Here is a 19,044-nt window from a genome sequence, read left to right on the forward strand (position 1 = left end):
ACGTCCTTTCTTTTTCGGACCACAAAAGGAGAAATGAAATGAATAGCAACCAGCATCAAGCTTTTAAAAAAATATACAAACGTATCACAGAATGATCTCATGCATCCCATACATTTTCTTTTCTTAGTCTTGACTTCCCAAAACTTTTTGTGCGTGTATGCTTTTTCTGAACGGGTCGGAATGAACCGCAATCCTAATTGAGTCTCACGAAAGTGAACGTCATTCAACCATGCACAGAAGACCAACAGCCAAGGAATTTTTTTTTTTTTTTTTTACCAAACCTTATGGTTTACCCACAGAAAATGTGGGATATACAACACGTGTCATGTGGGACCATCTAATAATATGTTTGTATCTTTTTTTTTTTTTTTTTTTTTAAAGCTTGTTGTTAGTTGCTATTCACTGCCTTTATATGCCATGAAAATTTTTTATTTATTTATCCTGATTGCATTAGGGTGATCAATCCTTTTAAAGATATATATATATATATATATATATATATATATATATATATATATATATATATATATACACACAGTCTTGTTCAAAATAATAGCAGTACAATGTGACTAACCAGAATAATCAAGGTTTTTAGTATATTTTTTATTGCTACGTGGCAAACAAGTTACCAGTAGGTTCAGTAGATTCTCAGAAAACAAACAAGACCCAGCATTCATGATATGCACGCTCTTAAGGCTGTGCAATTGGGCAATTAGTTGAAAGGGGTGTGTTCAAAAAAATAGCAGTGTCTACCTTTGACTGTACAAACTCAAAACTATTTTGTACCTGGTCCATATTAGTTCCTTGTGAAAGGGTACAGCTTTTGTACCTTTTTTATTTTTAAACTGTGTGTATTCCCTGCATACAATAACTGTGCACAGTATACACAGAGTTTACTACATTACTTCATCCCAGAATGTAATGTGCTTGATTGGACCTTGATGAATGCACTTGAATGAACAATTTTCAGATTACTTTTTGTGTCACACCACTTTATCAAAAGTGAAGACACTGTTACACAAAACTTAATCAATAATGCAAATTATGTTTGATATAAACATGCAACTTGGTAAGGTCATACTATATAGCATGATATAGCAAAATGCCTGCTATTTCACAGTTTCTCTCTCTCCATTCCTTGTTTCACATTAATTCCTAGTTGTTCAGTCAAACGTTTCTAATATTTCAGAATAGATATCATCCCTCACTTCAGAGAATCCCTCCCTCGATCTCGCTTTCTTTCTTCTGTTACTCTCTTTCTAGATCTTCCCATCAGTACATTCTCTCTCTCTCTCTCTTTTTAATTAGCAATGCTCTAGAGTGATATTCTTCATCCTGGATTCACTTCATAAGTACCACTGGCATATTCACATCTATCAAGAGAGGCGAACAGAAGCTGCTGCCATCCGAATTCAGTGATTGTGTATGTGTGTGCAGATGTGAATAGACAAAGCGAGATATGAGCAGTGGTGTAAAGAGTACTGAAAAGCAGACTCAAGTAGAAGTACTGTTATTTGTCAAAAAATGAAATTTGAGTAAAAGTACCTGTCCTAAATACTACTCAAAGTAGGAGTAAAAAGTAGCTCTTTTAAAAGTACTCAAGAGTAGTGAGTAGTGAGTATTATGCTATGAATGTTAGTCCACCTTATACCCTTACTCTTTTATGGATGATTCTCAGTAAGAATAAAAAACATGATATCACCAAGAAATATTTATTTTTATTTTTGACTGTTAGCACTAAAAAAACAGCCATGTAATATTTGAGAAATCAACCAATAATCTGGTAACATTTATGACAACTATTCTGTAGAGGTTTTCTTGTGGGTTATTAAAATAGGTTGCAAAGCGTTGTACATTAATAATTTTACGTAGAAAAAAAAACATTTATTAAAAAAAAAAATTCTCAAAGAAAAGTTATTTATTTTCAAGACGCATTCATGCTTTAATTTCATTGGACGTTTTCTCTGTAAAAAGAATAGAAATAAGAATCAAGTAACTCGAGTAACATCGAGTAAATGGTTTTCACCACTGATTATTTTTGCTTGCAATTACAAAATAAACCTAATTTAAATATAAATCTGATGTTTTATCTGATGTACAGTACAGGCCAAAAGTTTGGACATTACTATTTGTAATGTTTTTGAAAGAAGTTTCTTCTGTTCATCAAGCCTGCATTTATTTGATCAAAAATACAGAAAATTTTTAATATTGTGATATATTATTAAAATTGTAAATTATTTGTTTTCAATTTATTATACTTTAAATTATAATTTATTTCTGTGATACAAAGCTGAATTTTCAGTATCATTCCTCCAGTCTTCAGTGTCACACGATCCTTCAGAAATCATTCTAATATGATGATTCATTTTCAAAGTGGGAAACAGTTATGCTGCTTAATATTTTTTCATAACCTGTGATACTTTTTATAATACTTTGATGAATAAAAAGTGAAAAAGAAAAAAGAAAAAAAAAGTAAATGTTTTAAAAATAGAAATCTTTTGTAACAACAATATACACTACTGGTCAGTAATTGGGGGTCAGTCATGGTTTTTCTTTCTTTTTTTGAAATAAATCAATAATTGTGTTCAGCAAGGATGTGTTAAATTGATAAAAATTGATAGTAAAGGATATTTATATTATTTGAAAATATGTTTTTATTTTGAATAAATGCAGTTCTTTTGAACCTTTTATTCATCAAATATATTAAGCAGCAGAACTGTTTCCAACACTCATAATAAATCAGAATATTACAATGATTTCTGAAGGATCATGATCACTGAAGGCTGGAGGAACCATCCTGAAAATTCAGCTTTGATCACAGAAATAAATGATAATTTGAAGTATGATACAATAAATACTAAATATTTTAAATTGTAATAATATATCACAATATTTTTAAAAAATTCTGTATTTTTGATCAAATAAATGCAGGCTTGATGAGCAGAAGAAACTTCTTTCAAAAACATTAAAAGTAGTAATGTCCAAACTTTCGGGCTGTAAATATGGCATACAATTTTAAATCGCCATGTGAGAACACATTACATTAAAATATGCACTACAGTAAGCTGACAGAAAGCAGGTTTAATGCGCTTACATGTTAAATGAAATCGACGTAAGGGACAAAGATCTAGCAATGATGATCGGTTAATGCCTAATGCACTTTGAAGCCTGGCAAATAATCGAGCTAAATGAAATTTCCAGCAGATGGCACCGCAAGATTGTGCAGTGCTAACAGAATACAGACAATTTATGCATTTATTAGAAAATGTAATATTCTGCGGTCCATTTGTAGTAATTGTTTAAGGCAATTTGACGATTTCATTCATTATACATTAGCCAGCACCCCCTTTCATAAAGCGCGCGTGTCTCACACTCTCAACTGGCTATGGTTGATTTGACGGGAGTCACGCGCATGACGCATGGACACACAGGACTGATTATTCGTCTTAGCCAATCACGTTGACAGGAAAATAAATAAACATAATGTAACGAGGCAGGTTTGGGAAAAATAGCACAGTAAAAGTACCGATACAGAACTTAAAATGTACTCAAGTAAAAGTAAAAGTACACTTTTTTAAAACTACTTAAAAAAAATTGAAATTCCTGAGAAAAACTACTCAATTACAGTAACGAGAGTATTTGTAATTCGTTACTTTACACCACTGGATATGAGATCATTATTGTAACGCTCCATATTAATTAAATATGAGTTGAAAATACTCACCATCATCCCCTGATCCAGAGCCAGCATCTACAGAGCAGAAAAACAGATTGTCAGGAACAGAAGTGTCATATCCATTCAAACAGATTTAGTTACAATATGCAAACAAAATGACAATATATTTGGTAATTAGATTGCACGCTCATAGATACGAAAGGTGACAAAAATCAATCATTCACACCTCTAAAATCCATCTGTCAAATGAGTTGCTGTTTTTGTAAATCATTTGCATTAAACTGAAAATTCTGTCATCATCTACCCAGCCGTGCACTTTTTTTTTTCTTGTGGAACAAAATGCTTATTGATTACTGGCTGTCAAGTTCAGTTGCGTTTTCATTTCATTAAAATGAATTAGGTTAGGATTTGAGCCCTCTTTGCTCACTAAGCAAACTATTTTTCTAATAAAAGAAAAGAAACATGTTATAGTTTAATTAATAATCAAGAAAAGAGGCATTATGTCAAATTGATATTAAAGGGATACTCCGCCCAAAAATAAAATTTCTCTCACCAGATCTGTCTTACTTCCGTTAAATAGACACAAATTAAGATCAAATTATGTGAGTCCATATATATGGGACCACCAAAGTTAAAGCACCTAAATAGAATTTGAAAACAGAATTAGTATGTCCCAAATCGTAGTATGTTGAAATGAGTATTCCAAAGATTCCCAGATGGTCTACTGTCTATTTCCTTTTAGAATCCAAAGTGCAGATCCGTGCACACTCTTAATATTGCTTAATATTGCCAAAAACCCACTGCGAGTTGGACAAGGATTCGGTTACAACTACAAACACGCGTTAAAAGTCTCTAACCTAATGAAAATATATTTATTCAGTGTTATATACATTATATTTCATCTGCAATAGCATTGATAACTTTTGTAATGATACGTTTGGCCATTACCTTTTAAACACATCATTATATTTAAATTTCAAACACGAGAGTCTCCGCATTAAAGACTCACGAATGGCAGATCAATGTTAGCCTGACGTGGTCATACTCAATTCTAGTCAGAATGTGAGTCTGAAACTGCTCCATTGGGCTGTAATTATGGGATGTGTTTTAACCGAACCAGGAAATACCTTAATTGGATAGACCTACAACCAATCAGAGCAACGGAGCAACACATAACTTTAGTTGTCAAATTTCAACAGAACTCAACAGCACTGTGTTGCCAAGTCTGCGGTTTTCCTGCGGGCTGTTTTCCATGCCCGCGGGTTGAAGCGACTTCAATTATGTGACATATATAGACCCAGGAATGCGAATTTTAGCAGGCAACCTTGCCAAAATAACACACATTTTACCCTTTGCGATTTTTGCCAGTGTTGCAAAAAAAAGGATACACTTACCAACACAATCATCATTTCTGAGAGAAATAGTGAAGGTGAATGCATACACGAACAAGTTCTATGTTTAGGATTGGAACAAATTCAACCCAAGCACCTTTGATGACGTGGACGATTACGTTACTGTTTATCATCTGTCCATCATCGTCTAAAGCCCGCCCTGACAATTTTATTGGTCCGAACAGTTTCGGGCATAATTACTCCTCGATGGATCAAGTCCAGACTGAACTGCCCAAACTCAAATGTTGTAGGCGGGGCTGAGTTCGACTGGCACCCAGGCTAGGTCAACGTGCTACAGCATTTCTCTCCGAAACTGTAGGAAATTAAATTACACTGAATGTGGAGGATTTTAGCTGTGACAAGATGATTGACAGAGCACTTAAAAACAGTGACAGGATGCATGTAACGAAGCGACAGGGCAGCCCGTTAAAGATGATGAAGTAGTATGTCCCAAAGCTTGCCTCCTCTTCTACTACACCCTCAGAAGCAGGGGCGTGGGACTGGGGGGGATAAAGGGTACTGAGTAACCAGGGCCCGAGGCAGGGAAGTCCGTTTTCTATACATACACATACATGGTACGGGGGCCCAGCAAGATGGTTTGTACCCAGGGCTCAAAATTTGGTGCTACGCCACTGCTCAGAAGTATGTACTTTTTTTCACCAAAAGAGTACAAAACATTAGGATGTAGTATAGGTAGACGAATTGAGATGCAGCAAATGTCTTCTGAAGCTAAATTAATGGTGTTTTCCAGAAAAATACTAATATTTGTAACATTTTGACCAACAAACCATAATTTCAGGCCAACATGTACCATTTACAACACTCTCAGGGACCTTTTGCATGAAATCAGGTTTATAGTTAAAGGAACTGTATGTAAGAAATGTATTTCAATGAATCATAAAATGACCCTGATATGTTACTGGACATTAAGAAATCATGTTAATTACAAATACTTATATCACTGTCAACAGTAGTCTGGCCAGGATATTGTCATTTAAAAGTTGTTTAGCCCTCAACTGATGTTGACATGTTTTGTTGTGGCCTGAAGCTCCGCCCTCCACCTATCTACCAATCACAAAGTCAGTAGTGTTTCTGCATCCGGGTTGCCAGATCTGCTCTAGTTACCACAGCTGCAGCCTATCTGGCAACCTCGAGTCAGGGGGGAGGGATACACCTGCAGTACCTTCAAAATTATTCAAATATTAACATTTTTAAAAATTAGCTTTTTAAAATATTAGCATTAGTACATCTATCGTTTTGCTTCATAAGACAGCGATTCATCAACCGTTGTCATATGAATTACCATCGTTTTCACGTTTGTGTGGTTTTTGAAATTTCAACTTTGAGGGTCATACACTAGTATTATACAGATTATTTTATTTTTACATCTGGGACTGCATGAGGTTGAGTAAATCTGATGAGAAAAATGTAAGTTTTCATTTTTGTTTAGAGCTTTAAATCCCTTTAAAGCTGCTGTCCGTAACTTTTTTGTGTTCAAGATTTACAAAAATTATATAATGAGAATGTACAACATGAATCCATTTTCCAAGCCGTGTTTTTGTCTTACCCTGAATCATTATGGTACACTTATAATAAGTATTTATATTGGGACTATTTCAGGCCAGACAGGTAGGTACCACTGCGGAGGAGTACAGTACCTACGTGATCCGCCATAGACATAAACAGAGAGAAGTAGCTCCGGCTGCAATGTTCTTCCGCAAGACGCATGCAGTTCTGTTTATTAACCACTAGAGTGCAAAAAAGTTACGGACTGCAGCTTTAAATAAAACCAAATGGTGCAATTTAAATGAATGTGACATTTGTATTCATTATTGACAATAATTTATTAATCATTGTAATGATTTAATTTCAAATTCTTAAATTCTTATTTATATTTACCTATGCTATATCGCTAAATATATATTATATAAATATCCACCCCTCCCTCCTCACCACTGGCAGATTTGCGCTATGCCTCTTTTATAATACTTAGAGATCAAAATGTTTTTTAGATCATGAGAAGCATATATTTGGTTTATTCACCTGCCCTAATAAGTGTCACATAAAATTGTCTCTGTGTAAGGTTAGAAGTTCTCTATTCTCTAAGAATTTTGCCTGCCATGTGGCCTGTTTCATTCGGTTTAGTGCATGCTTTGATTACAAATATAAATTCACCTGTTGTGTCATTTTCCCAATAGCCATCTTATCTATTATGAATCTTTACAGCTTTATCTGAGTCGGTGAAGGTTGCACAGGCAGAGCAGAGAAGAATAGAAGCAATGTCACAGACTTCATGCAAAACAAAAGTCAATGTAGCACAGTGCACTTCTCTCTTAGCCCAACTTAAAAGAGGCATTTATGGAACACTAACATACACTTGAGGCTTCTAATTCTAGATCGTTCCCAGGACTTAAACTGAGCTTTTATAATTCCAATGTATCTGATCTGCAGAACTGAGAACTAGCGGTAGAAAGAATAAGAACTGTATAGGGAAATGTATACATTAGAGGAGGAAGGGAAGGGTGGGTGGCTGTCACTTTCAAATTTTTAACACTTATAAATCTGTCCTCCAGCTGCATCTGTACCTCTCAAAATATAAATAATGGAGTTCTTGTGGTTTCATTTGAGGTGAAAACAATAGGTAGCCCCAGATAACCCCACTTTCTCTCTCTCAAGTTCAAGGGCACAGCCGCTATGACTAGACTGTACTATGTTCTCTCGCTCTCAGTCTTTCTCTCCGTCCGCCCCTAGGCTCGACGGCAGCTTTGGGAAAATCTGACATTCATCAATTTGTTATGATGGAGAGGAGCAGCTTATAGCTCTGTGCCCTCCCATCAATCACCCCACCAATTATTCCCCGCCCAGAACAAATATAAATCTTCGTTTGAGATGGCCACAGGAAGGCGAGGCCTTAATGTGTTATTCCTTTAATTCCGAACTGTGCCTCTCCTGAAGCACTGCAACAATGCTTTTCTTAATCAGAACTTTTTGTCTTGTTTTTCTGTAAAAATATATTAACTTTTCTAAGTAAGTGATAATGCATTATTGCAAAATAATTCATTTTACTTCAATCATGACATCTCTCTGAATAGTTTTAGCAGATTTTTGAATATGGCAATAGCCAGGTTTCCATCTAAGGATTGCATTTTTTGCAACAAAAAAAGCGCATCAAAATGTTACCGATATAGCTGATGGAAATGGCATTCATTGATCATTTATTTCTGTTTAACTTTCGCGTATAAATTCTGTCGACACCTCAAATGTTGCAAAAACCTAGTTTGGAACTATTCATCCTTATTTTGTAATTTTTATTTATTTTATTTTTTTGCAATCTAATAAATATTAATCAGAAAAATAATAGTGGCTATATAACACAATACAATACATTACATACATATATATTTTCACTTCAATTATAAAGTGGGTTTTTAATTTTTTTTAATTAATAAATAAATTAATTTAATTTAACTAATAACTTATTTGGTTTAAATGATCTGAATTCATGCATTGACTCCAACGTCAAACTGCTTGACTGCATGTTCAAAGAGTACATTAAAGATTGTTGCTATATGACCGAATATTTTACTGTATACCTTATACCTGTATACCTACTGTGTCTTATTTATGGATAGTACAATTTTGCATACAGGACAAATGAACTGCCCTATAAACCCATGGTCTTTATAAAAAAGGCAGCACAAGCTGTCCCACTTTACAATAATCTTTTGATTAATATCTCCTAATTTAGTAATAGACCTATTATTTTGTGAAACCATAAAGCAGTAAACTAGCGAATTTTAATTGTCTACTCTTTGCATTTGACAAATATTTAGAATTCGGAATAAACTGTATAATTTGTGCTATATACAAAAGTATGTATGGAAATAACTAATATGGTAATAATCATTACACAAAAAATATTTTTGGTAAAAGGCCAATTGGATGGCAACAGGCTAGAGACAACAACTATTTTTTTTACACATTCTTCTTTTTTTTCTTTCGGCGGTTCCCTTAAGGGTTCGCCACAGCGAATCGTCTGCCTTCATCTAGTCCTATCCTCTGTATCCTCTTCTCTCAGACCGACTACCTTCATGTCCTCCTTCACTACATCCATAAACCTCCTCTTTGGTCTTCCTCTTGACCTCCTGGCAGCTCTAACCTCAGCATCCTTTTACCGATATATTCACTCTCCCTCCTCTGAACATGTCCAAACCATCTCAACCTGGCCTCTCTAACTATGTCTCCAAAACATCTCACATGTGCTGTCCCTCTGATGTACTCATTCCTGATCCTATCCATCCTCGTCACTCCCAAAGAGAACCTCAACATCTTCAGCTCTGCTACCTCTAGCTCTTCCTCCTGTCTTTTCCTCAGTGCAACTGTCTCCAAACCATACAACATCGCTGGTCTCACTACAGTCCTGTACACCCTTCCTTTCATTCTTGCTGGTACACTTTTATCACACAACAGACCTGACACTTTTCTCCACCCATTCCAACCTGCCTGCACACGCTTCTTCACCTCTTTTCATCACTCCCCATTGCTCTGGACTGTTGACCCTAAGTACTTAAAATCCTGCACCTTCTTTACCTCTTCTCCCTGTAACCTCACTGTTCCACTTGTTTCTCTCTCATTCACACAAGTGTATTCTGTCTTGCTGCGACTAACCTTCATTCCTCTTCTCTCCCAGAGCAAACCTCCACCTCTCTAGACTTTCCTCCACCTGCTCCCTGCTCTCAATACAGATCACAATGTCATCCATTTTTTACACATTGGCTAATGTTAATGTTTTTAGTCTCTGCGGATTAGATATGCTTGACTTAGATATGCTACGCTGCTGTTGCAGAGCAAGTAAACTTGCTATTGCTTATACAGACATATGCTGCATAAATAGACATACATAAATCTTGTAGCAGATCTAGGCAGGTGGAGCTGGAGGAGGTGGAGGGTTTCAGAGGAAATCTGAGCACGTGCTGAAGGATTAATTACAGCAAACAGTGAACCAGACTATTGTGCCATGCTGTAATGATGTGGCTTCTTGCAGACTGCATGTAAAGGACTTATCAGCTAGTTTCATGACTGAAATAGACATATCATTAATAATATAACTTATTGTAATAGGGTACGTTTACGCAAAAATAATGTATTAAAAACTGAAATTTGTTTCTTTGTACAGATGAGGTTATCAACATGATCTCTGTTCAAACGGATCCGTGGAAATGGCTAAAAACGCTTTATTGTGCATGCTAGACAAGTAGTCACTTGGTAAAGAAAGACTATACATTCATGCACACATACGCATTTAGGGTGCTTTCTCATCTCTAGTTCGGTTCATTTGGTCCGAACCAAGGGCAAACAATTATACATTGTTGCATTTTTCAGCTTTTTTGGTTCCTTTTCACACCACACTGATTGCTTTGGTCCGAACCAGTTGAAACGAACCAAAACACAGGCACGTGACAACATCCACATCACTCACTGGCCATGGCGTATTTCCTAAACTGCTTTTCGATTGGTCAGAATTTACGTGTGGGAAAATTCCAACAGAAGAGGCAAAGCCAGCAAACTATAATAACACAATGGAGAGACGACTGCGCGGGCCAGTTTTGTCCCTGGTCATAATCTACTACACTGTGTGTATTTACCACAGTGTGCAAACAATACATTTCTATAATGAAGCGCGGATGCGACATGAAAACAACATTCTAATGCACTGCAGACGGCGAGCACGCATCGCTCTTCACTTCAAGAGGAGGCGTGCATTAATTATTAACTCTTGACATGCTTCCATCTTCCGAAAATATTGCCAACGATCTATCAGGTAATAATATCATGCACACAATGTCAGCGCAGCTAACTACGGCAGCTGGTTTAGTCCAAAAATGATCAGTACTTTTGCAGTTGGTTCTGTTCGAGGTCGGATCACGTTCTCACCACAAACAAACCGCTCCAGAGTTCGTTTGAAAGCGGACAGAGACCACCTCTTCAAGGTCTCGGTACGCTTGTTTGGTCCGCTTTTGGTGCGCACCCGAGTGCGATTGCTGCCTTCAGACAGACCTGACCAAACGAACCGCACCAAAGAGGGAAACGAACTCTAGTACGATTCAACCGAACTAAATGAGGCAGGTTTGAAAGCACCCATAAACACGCATGTCTATGACTTAACACGTAATACACACGTGTACCACTTCGACACATTTACAGATTAGTTTACACAGAGAAAATAACTGAATCGGTTTAAAAAAATTGCCCTTTGAAACAAACAAAACACTTTTGTTGTGTAAATGCATAACAAGTATAAATGCATAAAATGCATATCAAGTACAACCATAATGCATAACAAGATTTCCGAATTACTGACATTACTGAAACTGTAGTTCCTATAGAACTTAAAGGGTTGGTTCAACCAAAAATGAAAATTCTGTCAATAATTATTTACCCTAATGTCATTCCACATCCGCAATACCTCCGTTCATCTTTGGAACACAGTTTAAGATATTTTATATTTAGTCCGAGAGCTTTCTGTTCCGCCATTGAATGTATGTACGGTATACTGTCCCTTTCCAGAAAGGTAATAAAAACATCATCAGAGTAGTCCATATGTGACATCAGTGGGTTAATTAGAATCTCTTGAAGCATTGAAAATTACATTTTAGTCCTAAAATAACAAAAACTATGACTTTATTCAGCATTGTCTTCTCTTCCGTGTTTGTTTTCAATCTGCGAACAAAGATTTGAACGATTATGAATCAGCGCATCGATTCAGAATTCGGATCGCCAATGTCACATTATTTCAGCAATTTGACACACAATCCCAATCATGAATCAATACGCTGATTTACGGCATATACGTCACTTCCACCACCACCCCCACTTCCTTGCATTTGGACGTGCAAGCCCAACTATCGTTTGTTTGTCAGATGTTATAGCCATGTCCGAAGCAGCACAGAACAATATGAAAGCAAAGGTTTTGTTGGAGGAAAGCAAAAAGAGGAAACGAAAAAGTGATGGGATTAAAGGCAGGACGAGGATCAACATTGGGCCAGCGTTTGGTCGTTGGCGTGAGCTGAAGGAGGCGCGCCCGACCGATGCTGTCATGCTTGTTATGGTGATTACCCACTCAAACATTGAATTGAAGTATCATATTCTGTAAAACGGTAACCAATAGACTAGGCTACTATAATGACGCTGGCTTGTAAACGTGAGCATCGTGATCATTTGGCATTTGAGAAAAATAAAACCCATTAAATTATATTCATATGACATGCTGAAGCATATGCCACTGACTGTACCTGGGATAAAGACATTTCACACGCGACGCAAGCAGAACTCCATGTGAACAGTGTTCAGGGTAACTGTTAGTGATGCGCGGGTCTGCTTTTTTTCCAACCCGCGGGTCCTGCTTTTATGAAATTATTTGGCCAGCCCCGCACCACTGTATATATTTTTACAACCCGCCCCGCACCCGCGACCATTAAATAGACATACGGGGTCCGTGAGTTATGAGACAACCCGCTCATCACTAGTTCAGGGCTATCATGGTTGTCATGTCAACAAATGCACACGCGCATCCCCTGATGTAGGATGACAGAGTTTACGACAGTAGTAGAGGACAATATTTTTTTCCAACTGTAGGGGGACCCTGAGAGCAAAAGTTACCTAGTGCTGCTTTAAATCATGTAAAATCAACACACATTTAAAAAAAAAAAAAAACAAGAACAAATAAAAGAACAAATTAAAAAAACAATATTTTGCAATGTCCCTTTCAGTTTCTCACTTCCTCTCTTTCTCCTTCTCAAACTTCTGTGTCCCCTGCTGGGTCACAGGTAGCACAAATAGTCGCAGATGAGGTATGCAGATGAGGCTGAGCTCGTTCATATTCATGAGGCTGTGGTTTTAATGAGGGACTCAATTACAGGACCACATTACACTGAACCTGTGACACTTCGGCTGTCTGAAATAAAAAGAGAGAGACAGAGGCTCTATGTATTCAGCATCTCATTTCTTCATCTTCAGTCTGCATTTTCATTCTCCAGATCATTCCTCGTTCCCTTTGCTGATCAGAGCAATCCCCGCTGCACTCATGATCTTCCATAATTAGCCAAATTATTTGTCTGAGTCTGTCCTTTTGGTATTACATCAGACTGTCTCTCTTTCTCTCTGCCCGTCTTACTCTCAAACTGCTCTGTGGGGAGCGTCTAGATGCTCTGATGGATTATACTAATGATGACTTTTCCGATTCCATCTTCCTTCAGCTTTGCCCCTTCCTCAGCACATGTACGCACGCACACACACACACACACACACACACACACACACACACACACACACACACACACACACACACACACACACACACACACACACACACACACACACACAAAACAGGGTCTGATTTATAACTACCTCCCGCTATCTTTCTCTTCTTTACAAGTAATGGGTGATCAATTTGAGAACACTGTGACCTGTGTTTATTCTGTCTCCAAACACACAGTCAGATTTGTGTACACTCATATAGCACACACAATGATTTGTGGTCTGTGAGGAAATGTAGCCCACTTTACTTGACACTGATTACTGCCTTTGCCTCTGAACAGCCCTACATCTCTGCATCACACATACAAATGACTGCTTTTCTACCATGGCTGGGACTCTACATTCCCCTGTTTTTGTTATACATGTTGTATCAAACATAACATTCACATAGCATGAAAATCAGTTTGTTTTAAACATATTTAATGTCTGTATCCCCCACTTAAAATGGGAATTGTGGCCTGTTCCAAATCTACAAAGCTGATGAAAACAGCCATTTTGAATTGTAGCAATTAACTGTGTCCCATATTTTGCGTGCAGCCCTGTTACCTACCTGTTATTTTTCTCCACTACATAAACTGTAATATTAATTACAACACACAAGAAATGACATCATTTGGACTATACAACCGTAACCATCATAGACATTGAGGGGGACAAGGCTGGGTTTACGTTCTCTTTTGTCTCATTCACAGTCTTCACATAGATGAGTACGTCAATCTATCGCTTAATGCCATTGCGGGGACTCTATTCTTTCTGGTGAAATCACTACCAAAAAAATGCACAAAAACATGTCCATGCTCTTAAAGGGTTAGTTCACCCAAAAATGAAAATGATTTCATTAATTACTCCCCCTCATGTCATTGGACACCCGTAAGACCTTCGTTCATCTTCGGAACACAAATGAAGATATTTTTGTTTAAAGCTGATGGCTGAGAAATAATTTTAATTTTTGGGTGAACTAACCCTTTAATATAGAATCTTTGAATATCTTTTAATAAAGAAAAAAAAAACTATATGAGGGCGACTTAGAACCTGTGACCATCGACACGGTTTACAAAAATTCTTAGAGACTTACAATATATTTGACGCAAATTAATGCAAATGTTATTTGCAAATAGTCCCAAAATTATTATTTTCCAACTAGAATTAGATCTAGAATTTCGTTCCCTGTTTCTTTATTCTTTATTTTAATCTTTATATTTTTTTAAAAAAATTGGTCCCCCCAATGTTCAAGACTTACGGCCTTGCTTTACAATCGTTGCACAAATTATAGTGTTGACTCCATTCAAATCTATTACGCAAGTTATTGAAAGAAAAAAAAGAAAAAAAATATTATTTTGCATAATTCATAACATTCAAAAGTTTGTGGTCTTTAATATTTGTTTTAATTAATTTTATTTTATTATTATTATTTTTAAGTATCTTAGGCTCACCAAGTGGCATCTATTTGAGCAAAATAAGTAAGACTGTAATATTGGGAAATATTATTACAATAAAAAAAATGTTTTTTATTAAATATATTTTTTATATTTATTTATTTGATGGCAAAGCTAAATTTTCAGCATCAATACTTCAGTCTTCAGTGTTATATGATACTTCAGATATCATTCAAACTTATTTTCTTATAAAAAATAAATGAAAACCTTACTGACTGGAACTTTTCAACAGTAGTGCAGATATTTATTAAGAAATATTTATCTTTGTTCTTGATTAAATTAGCTGCCTTCCTCATTTAATAAAACATGTCAAAAATTGGGCTAAAGACAGAGGACAAAAAGAGGACATAGTAACTGGATCAAAATACGTGTGTGTGAAGTCACCTCTAATGAGTAAAAGTGTGTATCTGTGTGAGAAAAATGGAAAAAGGTGGAACAAAGTCATTTGCCGTTATAGCAGTACACAAGCCCGATTGTGATTCCCTTGAGCTTTCCTGAACAGCCTTCCTGTAGCTGTGTCTCTACACTTCGGATAATTGATCAGATAATGAAGAAAAGGCAAAGAAAGAGAAAGAAATGAGAGGGGAAAACAACGGGTGAAGTGGTGAACACAAACAAGAATTGTTTCTGATATTAAATGTTATTTAAAGATTCAATTTCAGTATCAGTCTTCACCGGTGACCTCTGTCAGCACTGTGTTCTGTTTCTCTTTCTCTCTAACACTATAACTTTCTGTAATATTGTACCAGAGATGTGTTGGAATTGTCATCAAAAGATCACCTGTCACACTGTCACACTGTCAGTCAAACCTGCATCTCAGCCGCCTTCCTGAGCAAAACAAACTGTAGCCTGCACAAAATGTATTTTTTGAAATGTTTCATGTTTTTCAGTAATACATTTCATTTTTATTTAAATCACACAACACACATTAGCAGTGTGTAAGGGGAGCTGCAACAGCAGGTGTGTGTTGAACTTCCACACTGTGTTTCTACTATAGCAGTGAAATAAGATTTGCCAAAATGTCCACAATCAAAACACAAGATTTTAATATGAACTCAAACATCAAAATCATTAAAGTTTTTGAAGACCAATTAAATGAATAGTTCTATACTCATACTGTACATTCATAATTTATTCCTGTTTTTCTTTTAAATATTATTATAAACTCACTGGCCACTTTATTAGGGTACACCTTGCTAGTACCAGGTTGGACCCCCTTTTGCCCCTTCAAGATCTGCATACATTTTTTGTGACAGATTCAACAAGGTGATGGTAACATTCCTCAGAGATTTTTGTCCACATTGACGTGACAGCTAGCCTGACAAGCCAGACCCACATCAAGATGTTTGGTCTGGAAACTCACCATTGACAGGGCTCAATTCAAGGGGCGGGATAAACGGTTGTCTTTCAAACTCCCTCTGCACGCGATAGGATCGCGCTACAACCAACCAGAGCAACGAAGATAAAGCAGAGCTCGTTGATAGATTAAACTTTCGCCGTATCTGGTCGGCAAAACTCAGAACACATCTTCCATTATTAAGAATGACTTCAGTGCCGTTCTTTGTTCTTTTCTTAGAGAAAAGCTTAACTCCAAATCTTCCAAAGTCGCGGTCAAAGCCAAATCGAAAGACCACCGTTCCCCAGCTTCTGTGTTTACTAGAAGAAGCACGAAAGCGCAACTCTGCCGTCATTAGGTTAAGCCCTGCCCACCGACTCTATAAACGATGCGATTGGCCTGACCAGAGTTTGGTTTTTCAAGCTCAGAAGTGTATTGAGAGTTGCTAGACGACACTTGCGGCAGATTAGATTTGCTGCCGCTAGGGTGCGTCTAGATTTCTAGGCTACGTGACAGCATTACTCAGTTACTGCAGATTTGTCGGCTGATGCAAATCTTATGTTCCCGCACATCCCAAAGACTCTACTGTATTGAGATCTGGTGACTACAAAGGCCATTTGAGTATACTGAACTCACTGTCATGTTCAAGAAACCAGTTTGAGGTGATTTGAGCTTTGTGACTAGGTGAGTTACCCTACTGGAAGTAGCCATCAGAAGATGGGCGCCCAGTGCAATAATCAGCAACAATCAATTGGTACTAAGGGGTCCAAATTGTGCCCAGAAAATATTTACATACACCTTTACACCAGCAGCAGCCTGAACTCTTGATACAAGGCAGGATGGATCCATGCTTTCATGTCGTTTATGCCAAATTCTGACCCTATACCATTTGAAAAATCACAGCAGAAATTGAGACTCAGACCAGCCAACATTTTTCCAATCTCATATTGTCCAATTTTTAAAAGCCTATGCGGATTGTAGCCTGAGTTTCCTGTTTTTAGCTGACAGAAGTCACCAGGTGTGTATTCTGCTGCTCTTGTCATTCTGCTTCAAGGTTGGACATATTCAGGGATGCTCTTCTGCAGACCTCGGTTGTAACAACTGGTTATTTGAGTTACTGTTGCCTTTCTATCAGCTCAAACTAGTCTAGCCATTCTCCTCTGACCTCTGGGATCAACAAGGCATATTCACCCACAGATCCACTGCTCACTGGATATTTTCTCTTTTTTTAGACCATTCTCTGTAAACCCTAGAGATGGTTGAGTGCGTGAAAATCAGAAGATCAGCAGTTTCTGAAATACTTAATCTGGCACCAACAGCCATGTCAAAGTCACTCAAATCACTTTTCTTCTCCATTCTGATGCTCAGTTTGAACTTCAGCAGATCGTCTTGAACATGTCCATGTCTAATGTATTGAGTTGCTCTAAATATTTACGTTAATGAGCAGTTGAACAGGTGTACCTAATAAAGTTGCCTGTGAGTGCATATACCACGTTTCACAAGTGTTATAATCAGCATTAACTTTCAGAACTAACTGTTCTGTATATCACCCGACACCAGGTGCATTTGTCACTCTCACTAGTCATTAGCTGTCAGTGAATGATCATTATTTTAGCTTATAATCGTCATTATTTCCTCTGCGGTGTGGCTCTAAGGAACCCGAGCACTGTCAGAAGTCAGAACTCAGATTGAACCCCGCTGGATGTTTCTCTGTGGAATTTTGCGCCTCTGAGCGTCAAGGGCACGTTGACATACCACCGCTCCCTGCTAATGGAAGTTTGCAGTTAAATTTATCTTTGAATTTGTTGACACTTATTGGCAAAGCTCAAACGCATATGCATGAAAATAGAGTGATTCTAAGCCTAACCCTATACCCCCCACCTTTTTTTTTTTTTTTTTTTTTTTTTTTTTTTGAGGGAACACCAGTTCTTTAAATGTGCAAAATGGCCGAGGTTCAGTTCCCTTGTGCAACTTGTTAAATATACATGCATGTATGTGTATACATATGTATGTACTGTATGTATGTAGTTATTTATTTATTGGTTGTTTGGTTAGTTGGTTGGGAAGTTGCATTTAAAATTCACTTGCCTGAAAAATCTGGAAAACACGATATTATTTTTATGGAATAAAATTTAATTACTGTCAAATCTGTTTAAAAAGCAATATTAAACACACACACACACACACACACACACACACACACACACACACACACACACACACACACACACACACACACACACACACACACACACACACACACACACACACACACACACACACAGCTTAAACTTATGTTTTGGGTACATTGTGAGCCAAAAAAGAAAAGGTTATAATAAATTGTAAGAAAAATAACCGCAGTCTCTGAAAACATGTTTGTGGATTTGCTTCTCAAATAGAGCTAAGATTTTATTTCTAAAGATTTGGTAACACTAAAATAAGGAACAATTTGTTAACATTAGTAAGTCATTAAATAACAATATTTAAACATTTATGAATAGGTTAAAGTTAATTCATAAATAAATAAAAAGTAATACATTAGCAAATATTAATGTATACAGCTTGAAATGTTAAACAAGGTATTAGTGAAAGTCACTGTAAAACAATTGTGGTGGTTTTTGTTGGTTTAACTTAAAGTAAGTAACCTGGTTGCCTTAAAATTTTGAGTTTATTGAAATTAAAAATTTGAGTGATAAAATGAAGGAAATTAGTTTAATAAATAGAAACTCAAAATATTTTTGTATCTGAACCACATAAAAAATGTGATAAATCATGAAAATAGCACAATTTGGCATGTTTCACTGCGTCATCAGAAATAACACACACATTATTACCCAATATGCTTACAAAATCTTTTAATAATCTTTTAAAAAAGGTTGTCGAATCTCA

At 36.7% G+C, this 19,044-nt stretch overlaps 1 protein-coding gene across 2 annotated transcripts in view; it reads right to left on the minus strand.

Annotated features, from left to right (window-relative positions):
* Positions 1-19,044, minus strand: part of tmeff2b (transmembrane protein with EGF-like and two follistatin-like domains 2b) — a 102,711-nt gene that overhangs the window by 37,913 nt on the left and 45,754 nt on the right. For both annotated transcript variants that reach the window (XM_067459059.1, XM_067459060.1), the window contains exon 4: positions 3,725-3,751. In XM_067459059.1, coding sequence (XP_067315160.1) covers positions 3,725-3,751 — 27 coding nt within the window. The remainder of the gene's footprint in view (positions 1-3,724; positions 3,752-19,044) is intronic.

Source organism: Pseudorasbora parva, chromosome 12 (assembly GCF_024679245.1).
Source record: "Pseudorasbora parva isolate DD20220531a chromosome 12, ASM2467924v1, whole genome shotgun sequence".
NCBI classification, from domain to species: domain Eukaryota; kingdom Metazoa; phylum Chordata; class Actinopteri; order Cypriniformes; family Gobionidae; genus Pseudorasbora; species Pseudorasbora parva.